A 19,164-nucleotide genomic window follows, 5' to 3' on the forward strand; every position below is an offset into this window, starting at 1 on the left:
CTGTTTCGCCTCTGTTGCGACCTCCGATGCCAGCTCAGAGGCAGAACGACTTTGCCTTCAAGGCAAGTTTATTTATAGAGCACCATTCATACACAAAGCAATTCAAAGTGCTTTGCACAGTTAAATCCAGAGCATTAAGAACATTAAAATTAATTTGACACAAAGCAAAAAAACAAATATATATAGATACAAGTTCAGGTCCGGTCAGAACACTACAACAGTATACGCTTACTTCCCCAAGGAAGCTTTTTAACACGTTAGGTATTATAAACGCCTTTTTAAGTTTAAACTTGTTTCTCCTGTAAGGGTTCCAAACTCATGGAGTTGTTACAAGCACACATTTTTGAAAGGCAAAAAATAGTTTGTTTATTTAGCCTCTGTGTTAATTTTGGTTCCACTTGTAATAAATGGCTGAAATTGTACATAGAAGACGAAACGTAACAGGCATAAAAACCCCGCCTTGAACCGGCAGTGTCAAAAGGCCTTCAGACGCTTCTTTGTAAAAGCACCGTGTAGTTTTCTGACGATATTCTGTTCATGTATGAAGGGAAAAGTAAAAAGAAATTATTCATGTTATTATTCAGATTATTTGATGGTAATGAACACAAACAGAAGTGGGCGAATAATGACGCATTGCTCTCAGAAAGCACACATTGCTCTTTCAATCAGAACTACGAGACAAAATATTCTGCTAAGATGGGAACAGTTTGATTATTTCACATGAGAGATTTCTGTTTGTTTTTCTCGCTAGTTGGAAGTGCTGGGCACTCGATTGGAAAAAGTTGATGTCACGCTGAATGTAGAAACTAGATTTATCTGTATTTGAATGAATCTGACAGCAGCTGCGGGTTTGCCTGCTAATGTTGGACACTGTCAAAAGAAAACTGAATAAACTAGATGCACACCAGTCCTGTTGAAGCTCATTAGCTGAGAATTCATAATCAATACGTATGGTTAATTTTTTTTTTTTTTTCAATTATTTTAATTGATTTTTTCAGGCTTTTTTTGCCTTTATTGGATAGGATGCCTGAAGAGAGACAGGAAATGTGGGGAGGTGAGAGCTGGGGTCCGGCAGACTGGGAGTTGAACCTGCGCTCAGTGCGTCGAGGACTGCAGCCTCCATACACGGGGCGCCACCTCCACCAACTGAGCCAAAACAAACTTCAAGGAGGTGCTTATAATGAATATCAACATATAGAAATACTTGAGATCTGAAACAAAGTTTTTAAGCGCTTTGACATTAAAACATATCTCTGAGTCTGTCGATACTGTTGATTTGGCCCGGAGGTAACTTCATACCCGAATGTTATGCTCACCCCTGCTGGTGTGCATGAGCAGAAAGTCTTAATCAAACTTTTCTCCAAAAACTTTCGAGGAAAGTTGAGGAGCAGGGAAACCAACAAACCGGTGAAGTATGAATAAATTATGAACATGCTTGCTAACGTAAGATACATGGACCTAGCCAATGTCCCATCTCCCACAGGGAGGTTCAGGCTCATCCCGCAGATCTGAAATCGTGTGAAGATTCTCAGCAGCGAGGTAGCGACGAGGAAACCAAAGGACTGCATGGTGAGAGGAAGAGGAGGGAAGAAAAAGGGAAGAAAGCGGAAGCTTAAGAGAAAACGACAGCTACCTCCAGGGTGCTGAACGCTACAAAAATGTAAAGAACTAAGTGAATATAAAAGTGCTCTTGACTTCTGTGCAGCACATGCTTGTGACAGAGAGAAAGAAACGGCAGGGTAAGATGGAGAACATACGAGCATCTTCGTCTCCGCTCTCCTCAGAGCTGGTTAACCATTCTCCAAAAATCACTCTGCGTCTTTCTCCCTCTAGGCCCCTGAAAGCATTTGACCCTGTTAACATCATTACCAGAGAGAGCACGAGTGCGAGGGAGACAGAGAGATTCCAATATGAGGAAAAACTGGAGGGAGGAAGATGAAAGCTGTGAAAAGAGGAGACATTTTCATGCGGGGGAAACGTTAACATTTAGAGGGGATACGGGCACTGTACAGTACGAATCGGGCCTGTTTCCTAAAATTGTGCAGCAAAATAAACCTGTAAGTGCTGCATGAAATTGCAGGATTTAACATCAGTCATTTCCTTTCATCTTAATCATAAAAATTTGTTATATAACTCATATTACCCTCGAGCAAGAGAGTGAATATTTAGCTTCTTAGCTTCTCATTGCACATGCCACTGGGTTTAGCATGTCACCTTTCTTTCTCATAGCGTTCTCGCATTTGTGCGTCTTTGATTGATGGGCTCCAAGCTGCCTCCAATATTACAATTCAGGCCTCATGCTCTCTGTCTCCTCCTTGTCCTTCCCGCAGTGATAATAATCATCTGTGTGCGAATGTAGAAATCAGTCTAGCCGGGCTGTCATTAACGACCTCTGACCCTTTCGCTAGCTTCAAAACCTTCAACAAATCCAATATCCACTGCCTGATATATCAACGGAAATGTTCTAAGGTCATATGAGGAAGACTGTGTATTACTTCTGTGCTAAAGAAAGAGCTTAATGATTTTCACTGTTCAATGGACGACTTCTCTAGCTGCTGGAAGCCGGTCAGCTGGGAAACAGGTGCGAAACTCTCTTTGTGAGTGTCTTACATGGCGACAAACAGAGAGGAAAGGAGTCTCAGTGTTCTGACTTCCATTAGAGGGCCAGTTAGACAACAGCTGACGTTACAACAACAACTGCCCATTACATCCACGCAACGCTAATCAGAGCAAGAACAAGAGAGAGTTCACAAGTGCTCAGAGAGTGGGAAGATGAAGTGGATATACTGTACATCCCTATTCTATCTTTGTATAGCTCAAGTAAAGAGATCCAAGCGATATCAGTGCTACAGATACAGGGATTACAAGATAAAGACGGTTACATGGAGGGGAAAATTCACCGAGGGAGTTTTTGTAAGCTAGCGGTGTCGAGGAAGACTCCCCATCATGCTTTTCACTGCCTTGGAAAGCAGAAAACTTAGCCAGAGGGCAAAGAAAAAACAAAACATGAAGAAGCAGACATGTACATGTATAGTACAAGAATGTAGAAGACATTCAGGCTCTCGCTAAAACTCCCACTAGCTCAGAGAACAAAGAGCTAACATGTGAGTTCTGTGTCTTGCGTAACTATTCCTTCTCCCGCTCTTTTACAACTGGGACATACAGTAGCTGTTCTAAAAAAGATAGTTCGAGACCTTTTCACTTATTGCCAAGAGATGAGAAAATTGATACAACTCTGACATATGCGCCTGAATAAATAGCTACAACTAGCAAACCGTTAGCAAAGCCTAGCATAAAGAGTTGCAAGTTGGAAACAGCTGCTGTCTCCTTTAAAGCTAATTATGTTACGTAGATTTAAGTGCAGGGTTATTTATTGCTAGCAGTGACTTTCCTAAATCTCATGTGTTTACCTGGAAAGCTAACAGCAAAAAACAACACTACAGTAGTCATTAGCAGGAAGTTGTAGCGTTAGCTTTGGACAGAGACAGCTAGAGTTAGCCGTTTTCCTTTGTTTCCAGTAATTCAAGCAAAGCTAGGCTAACCGTCCGCTATCTGTAGCCATATATTAACTGCAGACTATGATTTTACAATGTTAGCACACAAGATACGAGTGGTCTTTGCTCTCAAGACTAAATTAATTCAGGTCTGTCATGTCAATGTCACATGTCTCCCGTCTTGTGGTTTGAATCCAAGTCTTCAGCTCTGAACACGGTCTCCTGCTTTGTGTCATACCTGGGTCATGCTCTCACTATGCTAACTAGGCCTAATTTATGTCCCCCCCTGGGCTACAACAGTCACGACCCCACCTGCGCTGTTGCTCTTAACAGCTGGTGAAACCAGGAGGGAGGCAATGGGGGTCTTTAAGGCCAATTCCTACATCTGTGTCAAAGTGTTACTGTACAGACGCCTGTGGCCGCTGCTATACTGTTAATGTAAATACAGCAGTACAGCAGTACATGTGATTTTTCAATGTGGGCTGATTCATATTTTATCCGTTTCCGTAGCTGGCAGCGTTTCTCGATAGTGTCAACAACGTGATGCAGATCATAATCTATCCGTTGTTGAACAGCTGCCTCTTCATCCTCCCTCCTACACCCTCAGCTGCTTCGTCTTCCTGTTTGACCACAATGGAGAAACAGCTTTGGAGTTTTATTGTTTCATCCTAAGTGCTCATTTTAAGACGATTATGAGCATGTCGTGTTTCCTCTGATCCTTTTAACGAACATTTTCATCAAAAAAAAAATCTAAAATTCTCCTGTTATGAGAGAAAAAAACTTATTTCCATCCAGCATAGCTTCTGTTTACTGAATGCTATACGTAGCTTTATTGCTCTGTCACTCAACACGAAGGTGTAAACATGATTACTTTGGAACTTAATTAGAGCATGATTATATGACTATGCTACTTAGCTTTACAGCAGTGAAGCAGTAGTCAATAGGGAGGCCTGTGCAGAGCTATAACTGAGTTAGCACACCATAGTCACTTAAGGCACAGCTGCAGAGATATCTTGATGTGTAAATCCAATTAAAGCCCAAATGTTTTATACATTTGAAGACAGCTTCTTCCGAACTCTATTGTGTATAAATAATCCTAAAACAGAAGGACAGTGAGAAAGTGCAGATGGGTAGCCATGTCTCTCCTGCCACTGTTAAGCTTTTATCTAAAATGACACAGTAACAAAGTTAGAGTTTAAGATCAGTCATTTGACTGTACAACGCCTACAGTCATACGAGTGAGCAATGCCAGGCTCAGCCAAGTCACACTCACACAAACAAGCTGTATTCACAAATCAAAGTAAAGCCTTAAAGGGCCAGTTCGCCGATTTTCAACCTCAGTTCTATCAAGCTATTATGGAGAGATAATGCCACAAGGTTAGGAAAAAAATGCAATTTGGCTCTGTGCCTTTGGATGACGCTATCTGCTTCTCCAATGGGCCCAGGAAAACCTCCATCAGCTTGCTAAACTACACTTCCTCAATCCAGGACGCCCGCCTCTGATGTCATGTCTCGTTCAAAATCGTCAGGTTTGAAATGTAGGCTGCAGACCTCAAGATCCACCGGTATATTCTGGTCATACTTGGGATTCTGTACCGCTCTGACCCGTTGCCTGCTGCTAAACGGTAGTATTTCACTCCAGCGTCTCTCGCTGGGGCGTTCCTTTCAGAGGGAGGGGTGCAATGCACGCTGGGTGTTGTATGTAGAATGGGCGAAACCACGAGCTGTTTGTACAACTTCCTCCACAGCTACGGCGCCAATTTCAAATATAAGTTTCTATTGATTACAGAGAACACCAGCTTTGACTGACAGTGGCTTTTTACACTCTTAAATATTATACTATACTATACTAAACCATACAATATGGATACAATCATTTCCCTCAACCCTGCTGTTACAATGCGAGCAATCAATCAAAGCTGCGCATAAAGAAAATCAAATGCACTATACAGGGAGTAATCATACTCTCCATCATTCTCCTCATGATTGGCCCTGACAACGGGCTTTTAAATTCCACCATAGATCACAGAATATACACACGCTGTATTGAGGGCACATGACAAAAGGAGTACATGCTTCTAACTAATAGTTGGACTTGGCATCAAGTCATGACATGAAAATAATCAACAGAAAAATTCAACATTATTGTTAACATGTTGAGTAGAGGCAGTCTTGTCAAATCTACAATTCTATGGGTCATTGAGAGCTTGGTAAACATTTACACTGTGCCAGATGGTAACTGTATGTGATGAACAGAAGATGCGGACAGACCGTGTGTTAGCCACATGGAAGCGCTTTGGTTGGTAGCTAAAATTGACTATTTATTTCATGAGAAAAAAAAGGAGTATTTAACCATCTTCTGTTTCTTTATGGTAACAACAACATGGGAGACAAAGGGGTCGATACAAGGTACAGAGGCAAGCGGTTGAACTGGTTTATTCATATTAGCCTATGCGACACACGCATACACACACGCCTCCAGTACATTAAGGGCCTCAATCCACTCCCACTCCCGACAAATCCATTAACTCCATAAGGACACCTGCTACCCTACTAACCTCATCACCCCAACCCCCAATCCTAACCAACCCTCCTTCAAAACACACACACACATCCCCCACCCTGTCTGCATGACAAAGCACTGTGGTCGCATTTCTACCCGCAACAAAACTTTCACACTGACACAGATTATTCATCAAAAAACAAACTCCTAACATCCTGTCACGAGAAAATGTTAGAACAGACTCGACTGAATGTTTGAGTTAATTGTTGCAAAAGAATGTGAAGCTATAAAAACTCTCAGCTATCTTCGGTCATTATCCATCTTGTGCGTGTGCACAATTAAGCCTGACAGCTGTATCTACTTTATGTACAGTGGTTAGTTTTTGTGTGACTGGCAGCTTTGCTATCAGTTCTCACGTTTGCGCATTAAGCCGCAGATTGGAAAAGAAACTAATTAACTATTAATTAGCCTACTTCAAACAGACTTTTTCTGCCATTGTCAGTCAGTTTGCCTCTCAGGCAATAAAAGACATGCGCTTGTAAATTCATGCATTTATTCATAAGCAATTACACACAAACACACACACATGCATCTCTTTGGTTTTAGGTGTAAAGCGGAAAAGAAGCAGCGCATTAACAGAACATAATGGCAGAGTGAGTGAAGTGCTCTTTATCATTGCATAAGAGGCTTTTTAAAACATGCATGTGCTGCAGACATTTATGTGCGCACACACACACCTATGATTGTGCACACCGAGACGAGTGTGTGTAGCGCTGAATATGGATCAGCGGTGTGCAGGTGGGGAGCACGGTCGCCATAGTTACCACGCCTGGTGTGTATCCTACCAGCGTGGGATCTGCTCGGGTGGAGAATCAAGCAGGGAGCAGGAGAGTGTGGCTGCACCGGAGGACAGCAGCTCGGAGCGCGGTGGGTGCTCATGTGTGTGTGTGTGGAGGAGTAAAGTGGTATTCTCTCGCCGGCCAGTCATCATCACTACCAAGAGCAGCAGCGGGGGGAGGAGCAGACAAAATCCCAAGGGGGAAGGGGGCTGGGGCGGCCTTTTCCCTGAGCAAGGAAGGTGCTCGTAAACACTCATGGGTAGATGTGATCTGACACTGTACGGAAGATGAAAGTATCTGGTTTGGGTCACATTTGAGGGCAGTTTCTAATTAGTGATCTTTGAAGAGGAGGCAGGCTGGGCATAGTACGCTTTAGCAATGAGTGGGGGAGGGAGGTCAGGGGGTATTCACCGCGGGAGGAGGAGTGAGGAGGGGATGAGATACATGCAAATCAGCCTAAAAGAGCACTTTAAACGGTTTACAAACTGAATAGCTACAGGGTTGTTGTGTTGTTATCACAAAACGTGAGATACAATCTCAGGCGTGACGAGCACATGCAGGTCCTGCGATGTGGGAGACAGTCCTGCCGGTTAACCAGAGGCGCTGCTACTGCTGCAGAGTGGACACAAAGCAGACTGTGCATCTGCTCCGGCTCAGGCTCCGACCGCTTTCCTGATTCACTGTGGCAGGCAGGAAGTCTCCCCCGAAGAAGTTTGCTTCACTTCACACAGTCAGTCACTCATCTCCCCGTGTGAACTGGAGAGAGACGGCAGCTCAGATCTGGGTCAGGGAGGAGGATCATCATTAAAAAAAACTAGCTTTCATTATCAACAACTGACGTAAGTTTTTCATTAACTGCTCTGCCGGCAATAAATGTCAGCCAGTCTCTTATTTTCCCTTGATCTTTTCCGAAAGTTGTTTTATTGCTTCACCTTTGAGAGGACAGCAATAGGGGGAAATCTGATAAGAGGACAGTGGGGCTGCCTGTTGTAAAACTGCAGTGGTAGTTAGGTGTGAGCTTCTGTAGCTCACTGTGAAGTCTATATTAAAGGGCCATTACTTACCCTGAGGGAAGTAGACACTAGTAAGCAGTACTTGACTCGACTTTAGGTGCACCTTATGCAACAAGCAGGAAAAACATGCCCATACTTGCAAAATCACACTCCCCTCATGCAGTCTTATTGATCTACGACAAACACGTCGTTTCAGCCCTGACCCAAAGATGGTCTGAGTTTTCATTCCGCCTCACAACTTTAATGAATATTTACTGAAACCAGCCGCAAAGCTGATGGATGATAGCCAAGCTGACAGTCTTTCTTCTCTACTTCTATTGTTTGGTTTTTGTCAGTTGAGTCAACAGTGTTGTGATATGAAAAAAACAATAGCACAAAAGGCGTCTTGTCATGGGTGTACACACAGAGACGTGGGTCTGGTGCTTATGATGCAAACAAGCGTGCATGCAAGTACAGACACAGAAAATAACAAGGGGAGCAAACAGCAGCGTAATCAGACAGCTGCATGCACCCGTATTTCCCCTAACAGGGAGAAAAAGTAGGTCCAGTGGAAGCATAAAATAATGAGTAACACAACTTAGGACGATCACATGCCAAACTTCTCCATAGTATATACATAGCTCTGCATCAGCTAGACAAACAGCTAGACTCTGAGTTATTGCATTTGGTGTCACTGTCTAGACAGCACCCTCTCTAGTGTCAGCTGAGGCTTACAAACATATGGAAGGCATTCCCACTGTGGTAACAGCTGACTCAAGATGCACGGCGAAAAAAGGGGACGCACGGCTTGACCACACACAAGCGAGAATCCCTGTCATTCTGGGGAGGGGGCTTTCAGCTGTCATTCTTATTCGGGAAAGAGGGTCGGTGTCAAGGTGTGGCACTGAAAAGTCAGAATCCCGTGAAAGTTTGAAATGCCTGTGGGCTGACTCCAAACATTCCCGTGAAACATCAAAGACAATATTTATGACACATGTATATATTGTCCTTAAACCTACATCATAATATAAAGAAACTAGCTGGCAATAATTGAAGTTCATACAGTCGTCTAGAGGAGAATTTTAATTCCTTTCAGTGTTAATTATAAACTTGCTTCACGTTGGCAATCGCAGACTTTCTAATGAGTGTCACTGAAATGGAAAATGAGATTGTTGAAGTGTTCAAGCACTCTCAAGCGTTCGCGACAAGTGTCACAACACCGCTTGACAATCAATCTGCACCAAAGTGGCTGTAAGTGCTGGCCTTCTTCTGAAACATAAAAGTTTTGGAGAAAAAAAAAAAACCCCAACACAATAGTTATTCCTGAAATGCAAATGAGCCGTTAAGTACCTTCATGTTGTTTGATCGGGACAATTATGGAGGGCCGGGTTTATTTTCTGTCTGAGTGTGTAAGCACGAAGTTTGATGGTGTTGCTGCAGCTACTTTAAACTCTTCCATCACTGTAAAGAGCCGGGGGTAACGGGCTATTGTTGCAAGAATAGCATCAAGAAATGTTTAAGAATGACTGTAAGGAAACAATCTACCAGACAAAGGGAGACAAAAGAAATGAACCCAGCTGTGAGCGTGATTCTGTGTTATGTCGGCATACTGGTTATTTTCCTTTTGAATAAGAGGCCACGCCCACTGCCACACCCGACTTCTCGCCAAACCTTATGAAATATTCATCACATTTTTCCTACCATCTGACAAAGGATGGTGCAAATTCATTCATTGCATGTTCAAGATAGAGTGTGAACAGGGTGAAAATGGCACCTGTCCGACTGAGCTGGCAGAGCTGATTGGGATAAATATAACGAGTCACATCATGAGAGCGGCGTGAATAACTGCAGGTGGCAGCATGCGCGTCTTGTCAGACATAAGCTTAAGAGATTTTCCTCCATGCAAAAAGGTGAAGCCGAATCTGAGACCAGCTGATAGACCGGCTCATCTGAACCCGGGGTGTCTTCAGGCTGCTCTCCTGTCAGCCCGGGGAAATGGAAACCGCTCAGGCATTTCAGAGTTAAACCAGGCAGCATCGCACATATTACATTTCAATTTAGTTATATAAACTGGGACGTCTTGGGTGCTTTCCGTTTAGGCTCCCTGTTTCAAACGAAATCTTACAAAAACAGACGCACACACAGCCCCCAAAAACAGCACTCTGTGTGGCAGCGCACAAAAGGCATGACATCTTTCTCACTCGCTGTGGGGGAGAGGGAGGCGTCCTGCCTGTAAAGCTAATAAACACTCGTTCCTTCAGGCAACTCTTTTTATATGTTTTAAATCATATACCCCCTGTGCCACAAACACACACACACACACGCCGGTCTATCACACCTGGTTGCAAACTCAGCAACATAAATAACCCAGATATAAGATTTGCCTGCCAGAGAATTGCATAAGTGGCACCTCTGGGTCTCACAATGACTGATACAGTCTCCATCTAACACAGGTGTCATCCACCTTTATTTTATTCTTTATGTTGTTTTTTACAAGCAAACACACATGGCAGCTGACACAGGCTCAGACAGCTGATCATACAGCAGCACAGATGCTCGTACATGCACACTGGGAGAGGGATAAACAAATGATATGGCGCGATGTTGCTATACATCCTGTTGGGATGTGATATTAATACACTAGGAGCAATGTTGCATGACTGGGGAGTAGATTTATCCATACAGGAGACATTTAAACTCCAAAGTGATATAATGGTTAACAGAAGGCACATGGGTATAGTATGTTAGGGATGCACGATATAGGATTTTTTTTGCCGATATCCAATATGCCAATATTTTACAACCCTTTTTGCCGATTTCGATACCGTTAAATTAGCCACATGTTTTTTTCCACCTAATTGCAGAGAACATCAAGTCTCCCCTGTAGTGGAATTGATATCATGCCGACTCTTATTTTAGTGGCCAAAAACTGCCATATCGCAAACATCTTGAACCCTTCTTCACGCTTGACAGAAGAGGCGATGTACAAAAGGTCACGTGCCGGTCACGTTTCTGAGCGCACCTGAATGCAGCATCCCCCCGAAACACGGCAGTGAGGGAGACATGCCCGGACTTGTTTACTGCACCTACTACGGAGACATCAGTGATCGCCGACGGACTCTTTTTATCGTGTGTGCGTCCATGAATATGTAAGTCAGTTTAGCACTGATGTTTATGTTACACTGTTAGCGTCGGCTTTTGCTGCGAGTGTATTTTTTTGGAGTGTTTGATGTTATTAAGTCGGATAAAATGAGGAGAATGTGAGCTAACTGTTAGCTAGTTAATAGTTGTGAAAGTTGTTTAACTTCGAGTCATTGGCTCGAGTTTCTGTGACATTTTAGTCTTTATTTGTATATTGTTGATAACTTTGCGCAGGCAGTACGCGCGCACACTCGCACCGAGTTAATGTCGTAGCATTACATCAATCATTGAGCGTTTAGGCAGAATTAAAGAGTTGTTTTATATGCGGAAAATATCGGCAGAAAATGACATGTCTGCCGCTGCCGATATGTCATATTCAAGCCATTAGCAGATTACGTGCCGATAATATTGTGCATCCCTAGTGTATGTTAAAGGCTGAGATGTTGCATGCTTCATTCAAGATGAACAACCCTTTAAACTTTCAGCCGCATCTTAGATTTCTTGAATGTTTTCCTCTTTTGATATTGTGATGCACAGCTGAGGATTTTTATTTTCAGTATCATTAAATCTTCATATTCGTCGTTTGATCTCGAAAAAGTCCCCGAGCCCAATGTGACATCTTCAGATGTCTGATTTGTCTGACCAACAACTGAACCCCGAAGATGATCCATTTACTGTCAGCAGAAAACACTCACATTTGAAAAATCCAGAGCTGAAGAAGTGGCCGTTTTATGCTTGAAAAAACAACTTATAATAGAATATTGGGAAAATTCTTGCCAATTATTTTTCTGTTGATGAACAAATTTGTCATTTCTGGAGGATTTATTTGCAACATATCACAGAATAACAGTCTAACATCAACAGTGATGCTGGCAACAGAGTCTCCTTCTGATTTGTGCCAATGACACACACACACACACACACACACACACACACACACACACACACACACACACACACACACACACACACACACACACACACACACACACACACAAAACAAAATCTCCTCTTTCCCAACACCTGAAATGTTCTTCAGCACCTCAAACTGCTTCCTATTCAAACATGTGATTCATCATTATTATGTAATCTGAAAAAGCCTCCCTTATTCCATCCTACACTGAAGATATTATGACTGTTAACTCTTTTCTGCTGTATCAGAACACATCTCACATCCTCGTTAGGATTTGTCCTCAACAGCCCCCCATCCCAGTGAAAGTGGCTTCTAAAAAAAGGTGGGGGGGGGGGATGTGAAGCAAAGGCACAGACTGGTAATCCTCTCGGCCAAGTGGGGGCCTCCAACGGGCCGACTTCCACTCCCACTCCTGCACCCCCCTCCTCCTCCCTCCTCTGTCCCCTCAGGCCTCCCCGTCCAGGAACAGAAAAGCCATCTGGTGTTTGTTTGGGACAGTTCACAGGCAGGATGCAGTGTGTGTGTGTGTGTGTGTGTGTGTGTGTGTGTATATGTGTGTGTCAGCAGTCCTCGTCTGCATGAGTGTTTGTATGTATCACCAAGTGTCATCAGGTGAACACGCTTGAACTCGCATGTGTGTGTGAAATCTAATAAACTGCAGGTAGCTGACAAATGTGTGTGTGAGGGTTGAACACACACACACACAGGGATGACTTACTGTACCACAAAGCGAGTGATTGGAGTCTTTTTTACACACTCTGATGACTTCATACCCTGGGGGTGTTGTGGATGTGTGATCCAGGTGTGTCAATGACGTGTGTGTCTATAAAGGCTACTGTATATATACCAGTGTGGTTTAATTACAGACAATAGCAGGGTTCTCTATGACCACAGGACGGCAGAGTGTAAAGGGTTAATCTGTGACTTAAGTCCAAATATCACATTAACCTAGTTGAGCACACACACATCCTCTCTCACACACACACCCAGCTGTTCTCAGGCATCTGTCATTATTGCAGTGATTATCAATGTAGCCTACTTCCACCTGACTCGTGATGACTAGTACTTCCTCTCCAAACTAACCCGTTCAAATAAACGTGTCATACAGGTGTGTCATGACGAACACGCACACATAGATGTTGTTTAAAGCACAAAGGGGGGATTTTTTTAAAAGATGACTTACCGAGCAGCGCACAGGCAAGAAGGAGCGCACCGGTTGCCATTGTGTGTGTTGCCCCGCAGATTCACTTCCAATATTCCCTTCAGATGAGGAGGCGATGTCTGCTCGTGCTCAGGGTTGGACAGTGTGGTTTAAAGCAGCTGGTCCCGAATCAGATAGAAGAAAAGGAAGAGGAGGTGTATGAATCCCAGGCGATAAACGCGGCGTGTCTTTAAGAGTCAAATCCACAGCCGGTGCCTCCCGCGGTTTCCCAGTGTCCGACTCCCCCTCTCCGGCGTCGCTTCCACCCTCACCTATCTGCTTTTATCGCTGACGACGTGTGCGTATGTATGCCAGGCGCCTGGGCGACCCAACCCACTCCCCCGTTTACTACGCATCCAAGACTGCGGAGGCGATTCACACTCGCAGCCTCCTCGGTGGAAAAAGAAAAAACAAAAGTCCAGCGTGACTTGCGCGTAATTTGGAAACCTGGACGGTAAATGTGCACAAGGGGGTCTGGGAATGTGCAGTCAGAGTGAAAAAAAAGTCCTTGATGTTGGCTAATAATTTCCTCCTCTTCACTGATGGGAGAGCGAATCGCAGTCCAAGCAGTGCTCTGGCTTACTCCACGGAAAATCCCGGAGACTATAATCAATCTCCCACTATCGCTCCGCAGAAAGCCCAATGGGCGGGCGCTCTAGATGAAGCAGACAGGGCTTTGTGCTCTGACACAATGCATCAGCTTAATCAATGAATACTTTCACTCCAAACACTGGGGCTCACAATTGAACACCTGATTCACACACTAAACAGCGCCCGGAATGACAGATTGACGCGCGAGTTTAAACACTGCTGCGTAATTATAATCTGTCAATCAAACGCTGTGATCTAGTCCCACAGAGAAACAATCCTCCGCGTTTCTTCTTCTTCTTCTTCCAAGGTTATGTCCCTGCTTCCTGCTCGGAGAGCTACTTTTTTGTTTGCCTGCCTGCTTCCCTGCCTGCCACTTTGAAAACTTACCAGTAGTGTTGTGACGTTCGCTAACGATCCGATTCTTTTGAACGGCTCTATTGTGCGAACGAGAGTAAACGAATCGTAGGTGAGAGCCGTTCTTTTTATAGTTGTGCCCAAATAGCGCCACTCCCCTTTATGCCGAATTAACACATTTTTGCTGAAATCTCATACAGAGTTATATCATAAATTATTGGCAAATCAACAATACTGATTAATTGTTCCTTCATTAATTTGCTGTTTCCTTTTAAATTTTAAAAGTGCAGAATTTTAAATATGCGTGTTTTAACACGGAATGGAGTGCAGGCACTCGGAAGTCCAACCGCTCTCTCACCTTGGATCTTATGGCTCTCTTCCTTTCCGAGAGCCGTTCGAAAGAACCGTTCAGAAGAGCCGTTCGAAAGGGAACGGCTCTCAGAAATGAACAAAGCCGTAAGATCCAGCTCCTTTCAAAGAGCCGTAGTTCCCACCACTACTTACCAGCGTGCAGCCCGTGCCCCCGCCCCTTCTCGCTCTAAAACCACGCCCCGCCCGCGTGGGACACCGTCCGTCCACTGTGGGAGAGGCCAGCACATTTGCATTTCTGAATTTTAATTCTAGGCCATGGACGTTGATGGTTTGAATAGGTTAAGCGAAGTGGAGGGTAATTAAACCTCTAAAGCTACCAATTTTCTCAGCTTTTTTTTATTTAGCAGTTGAGAGTTTAAGCACTTTTTGAGGCTGACACGAATCACATTATGCTGCATATTAAGTGTATAATGATAGGGTCCTTCAGAGGATAAAGAAATAAATCCTGTTTTTAACACTTGACTATTCATTTACAGTGTCAAGTGCTGATCACAAAAGTCACCTTCTCATGCATAATTTACTCAGCAGTCTATGTTTTATCTCTCCAACCCTCCTATGTTCCCCCTACCCCGCACTGTTACAACTTATAATCAGCATAATGATGAGACACTGCAGGTGATATCAGAACAAACACCTTTTTCCTCTATCAAAGGTTGCAAGTCGCAAATTCCATCCATCCTTGATTTAGATCCAAAGTAGCTCAGCCGAGCCGAGCGTCACTTTGACATACGCTCAGATTTATTTATTTGCACGACTTTGCTGCGATATTAGGAGGATCTCAAAATAGACAGGGTGAATGGGAGTTTGCAAGGAAACAGAAAATAGCACAATGAGATAATACGGCTTTGGTGTGTGAAGCCGTGAAGAAGCGTTGCTTTCTGGAAAGGACAGAAATCCAAAAAGCTCTTACTTAGTGAAACCCAATAAAAGATGCCTCTTGTGTATACATAAATAAATGAGCAGGACTTTGCACACAAAAGTAATTGCAACGGACCCATCTGGTATTCTCTTTATCAACTGGGAATTGCAAGTCCCGAACACTGCCTGAATGCAACATGAATACCATTTTTTTTTTTTTTTTGGAAGGAGTTAAAGTGATTTTCTCCCTTTGCTGCGCTCGTGGATTTCAGCTCAGATAAAACTTCCTGAACAATCAGTGAAATGGGTCTGGCTCCCCGAGGCATAGAGGGAGACTTCTACAGAATATAGTATGTTAATAAACCCCAAATCTTAATGAGGGCTAACCAAAATCTGTTTGCCCCTCCTGTTGTTTAAAACTGTTTGATCATGAGGAAAAGGAGACAGCTATGCATGTTTATAAAGAGAAAACAAAGGCTTTAGCTGCCAACAAAAAGTAAGCCAGAATGGGATTAGACACTGGTATGAAGCATGTGGGCTAAAGGTTCAGCTTTGGAGGGTCTTTGCAGGCCCAGTGTGGCTGATATATCACCCAGCTAAACAGTGCTGGCTAGGTAGGCCATGTGCATTACACCTGGTCTACATATTTCTGCGCCTAAATTTAGCTCACTTCTCCACAGACTCCTTATTACCCGGACGAGCGATGGCACAGTTTGCACAGGCAGGCAGGCAGGCAGGCAGGCGGCTAACAGACAGACGTAATGTTGTTTGAGCCAAGCATCGTGTTAGCACTGAAGATGAGATCACCTTTGACCCCCCCACGCCAGCTCTGGCAACTATTCACAAGTATGTTTGCTCTGAAAAAATAAAGAGGAATGTTTGCGAGCATAGTGGGAGCTGGGGATCACAATAAGTCTCCATGGAAACAGAGGAGTCTGCATTGTGTGCACTTCATAGCAGGGTCCAACACCTACAGAAAGTCATATTGTTTTTTTGCCAGCGATGTTTTTTAATTGCTCTGCAGTTTGATATTTGTTTTAAAAATAAATCTTAATATTTCAGAAGCCCCACAGCAGCAAGGTTACTTGAACCGAAAGAGGCTGGATGTTGAGAAAGACAGAGATTTGTTCACTTATTTCATCATACACACATTTTCATAGTACATCCCAAAAGTATATGAATGATTTATTGGATTTCTCTGTGCATTTTCCTCCAGTCTCACATGAATATGTGTAAAGCCAGTGCACACAAGCACACTCTCAATTTCAGATTCAAACATTTAAGTGAAACGTGCACATGCAGATGCTAGAGTCACTTCAAATTACACAAGGAAATTCCTAATTAAAACAGTAAAACTACATGTGAAAACATATGTACCACACAAACATGGAATCACATGAGAGTCCGCTTAGTTGGCGAATCCCAACTGTAAAGTGGGTTGCACAGAGGATGCAATGTTACATAAATGATCTTTGAAACAAATGAGAAAAAATTATAAATAAGTAAACAAAAGCTTTTTGCTCTGATGGAGTCAAAAACAACATATAAAAAAAAAACTTCTGGCCATATTTGTTCTGAGAGGCTTCTCTAAGAGGAGTGGGAGAGCAGGGCAGGGAGAGGATGGGGAAAAATTCCAGATGGAGGTAAGACAAAGAGGAAAGAGAAAGTGTATTTCATTGTCGAACAAAAGTTATGTCTCAATATGTGGTTCACCTGAATAAAACATGAGTACAAGAAGGGTTGTGAGGTAAAAAGGATTGGGTAGTGCTGGGTGGTATGGAAGAAACAACTGTTGGGCAAAATCCATCCACAAAAAAGGAAACAATAACAAGCGGACCTAACATTTCTCCTAATTATAGCCGGCAAATACACTCTGATTTCATAAAGTCTTTGTTATATGGCCATTCACCATGTTCACACAGTGACCATTTTCCTCCGATGTCACGCTCAGTGTCGTCAGCTGAAACGCTGTTATAATGTTGTAGGCATCGACTGTATCAATAAGGCCAAGCTTTGTTTCCAAACCCTGTAAGCTTAGGCAATCTGACAAATCGATATATTTAACTGGTTCCTGATTGATGAACATCTGAAAAGACAATCAGTAGTGATAATCCTGAGGGGAATGGAGCCATATTTTTTATGTAAAACAACGTATTAGCTACAGTAGGACAACAGCCAACATTAGCAGTCAACAACTTCCAAGCTAACATTACTGTTTAATAATGTAACATGATATGAGGGTAAAGGTGTAAATTTATTGCTAACGGTAATGTTAGCTAAAAATTCATACCACTCCTATTATCTATCTTTTTGGTAAACTTACTTGTAGCATAGCCTACCTAAGCAAGTTAATGCGCTTAAACTGTAGTAGCTAATGGCAATGTTAGCTAAAAATTTACACCTTTCCTTTTATCTATCTTTTTGGTAAGCTTACTTGTAGCATAGCCTACCTAAGCAAGCTAATGCCCTTAAACTGTATTGTAGCTAATGGTAATGTTGGCTAGGAATTTACCTCTCCTATTATGTAGCTTTTGGTGAGCTTTTTGTAGCATAGCCTACAAGTAAGCAAACTAATGCGCTTACACTGTAGTAGCTGACGGTAATGTTAGCTAGGAGTTTACGCCTTTCTTGTTGTATTGTTTAACTTTAACAGCAGAGTTAGGAAGGAAGTGGTTGAATGCCAACGTTAGCTAACGTTAGGTTCTCAAACATGTTAACTGTAGCCTATTTATCTTGAAATATGTCCTGCTTTTGCCCTGGACTTTCAGCTATCCATTTTCTTTCAGTGCTGGCCAATCAGACAGGAGTGAAATTATTACGTTTGGTTGGATTCCTTACATTTATACCACTTACAAAGGTGTACATTTGTAGCTAAAGGTGATATAAGCTAGAAATTTACACCTCGATTATCTAGCTTTTTGGTAAGCTTACTTTAAACAAAGCCTACCAAGTAAGCAAGCTAATGTGCTTACACTGTAGTAGCTAACGGTAATGTTAGCTAGCAAACAGCAGAGTTAGGTAGGAAGTGGTTGAATGCCAATGTTAGCTGTTAGCTGTCTAACAGTACGTAAAGGGTTATCAAACATGTTAAAGCTACCTATCTTGAAATATGTCCTGCTATCTCCATAGATTTTCAGCTATCCATTTTCTTTCAGTGACAGTTAATCAGAAAGGAGTGAAATGACGATGTTCTGTTGATTCCTTACATTTCTACAACTTACAACCTGGAACACAGCAGTACAATATTAAAACAGCATTTTAGCCTCACACCCTGAACGCGCTGTAAGAGGAAAATGGCCGTTGTGTGAACATGGTGAATGAGCGCATTGAGAGTGTGTAGTCGCAGGTACCAGTCTGACATATTGTATATACTGTGGGTTTTGACAGCCAAGCAGACTGACAGACAGCAAGCAGACGGCAACAACACTCCAGCTGGGACCATCCAGATTCAAGTGTGCCACTCTCAGGGATTTAATGTGAGCTGAGTCACTACACAGTCACAGCAATGCAGTCCAATTCCTCACGCCACACTTCACATCGGCTCGGAAGATTACACACTGTATTGTCAGATAACCTTTGATTATATGGAGCTGAGGCCGGTGCAGTCAGAGATGTAATTCTGCCTCTATGTCAAGTGTCATGAACATTATGTTTTTTTCTTTCTTAAGCTAAAAATGAAGCGCAGTTATCCAAACTTACATCAAGTTTACTCTGTATGTATTCATAACCACAGTCGCATTGCTTTATTTTACATTGCATTAGCCTGCAGAAGCACAAAACGCTACATTTTCCGGCAGATTAATTATTCATCATTTGTGCTTTTAATGTCGAGTATTAATATGAAATGACTGTCAAGACACCATTTTTTGTCTTTCTTTCTCTCTGTCTTCTTCTCCTTCCCTCACC

The 19,164-nt window shown here is 42.9% G+C and overlaps 1 protein-coding gene across 1 annotated transcript in view; it reads right to left on the minus strand.

Moving 5' to 3' along the window:
- The window catches only part of igsf3 (immunoglobulin superfamily, member 3), a 77,974-nt gene extending 64,320 nt beyond the window's left edge, over positions 1-13,654 (minus strand). The window contains exon 1 of the mRNA XM_069663010.1: positions 13,066-13,654. Within this exon, the coding sequence (XP_069519111.1) occupies positions 13,066-13,105 (40 nt within the window). The 5' untranslated portion in view covers positions 13,106-13,654. The remainder of the gene's footprint in view (positions 1-13,065) is intronic.
- Positions 13,655-19,164: the final 5,510 nt, after the last annotated feature.

This window comes from Semicossyphus pulcher, unplaced genomic scaffold (genome assembly GCF_022749685.1).
Source record: "Semicossyphus pulcher isolate SPU_LCO1_2020_fin unplaced genomic scaffold, fSemPul1.0.p SCAF_15, whole genome shotgun sequence".
NCBI lineage: Eukaryota > Metazoa > Chordata > Actinopteri > Labriformes > Labridae > Semicossyphus > Semicossyphus pulcher.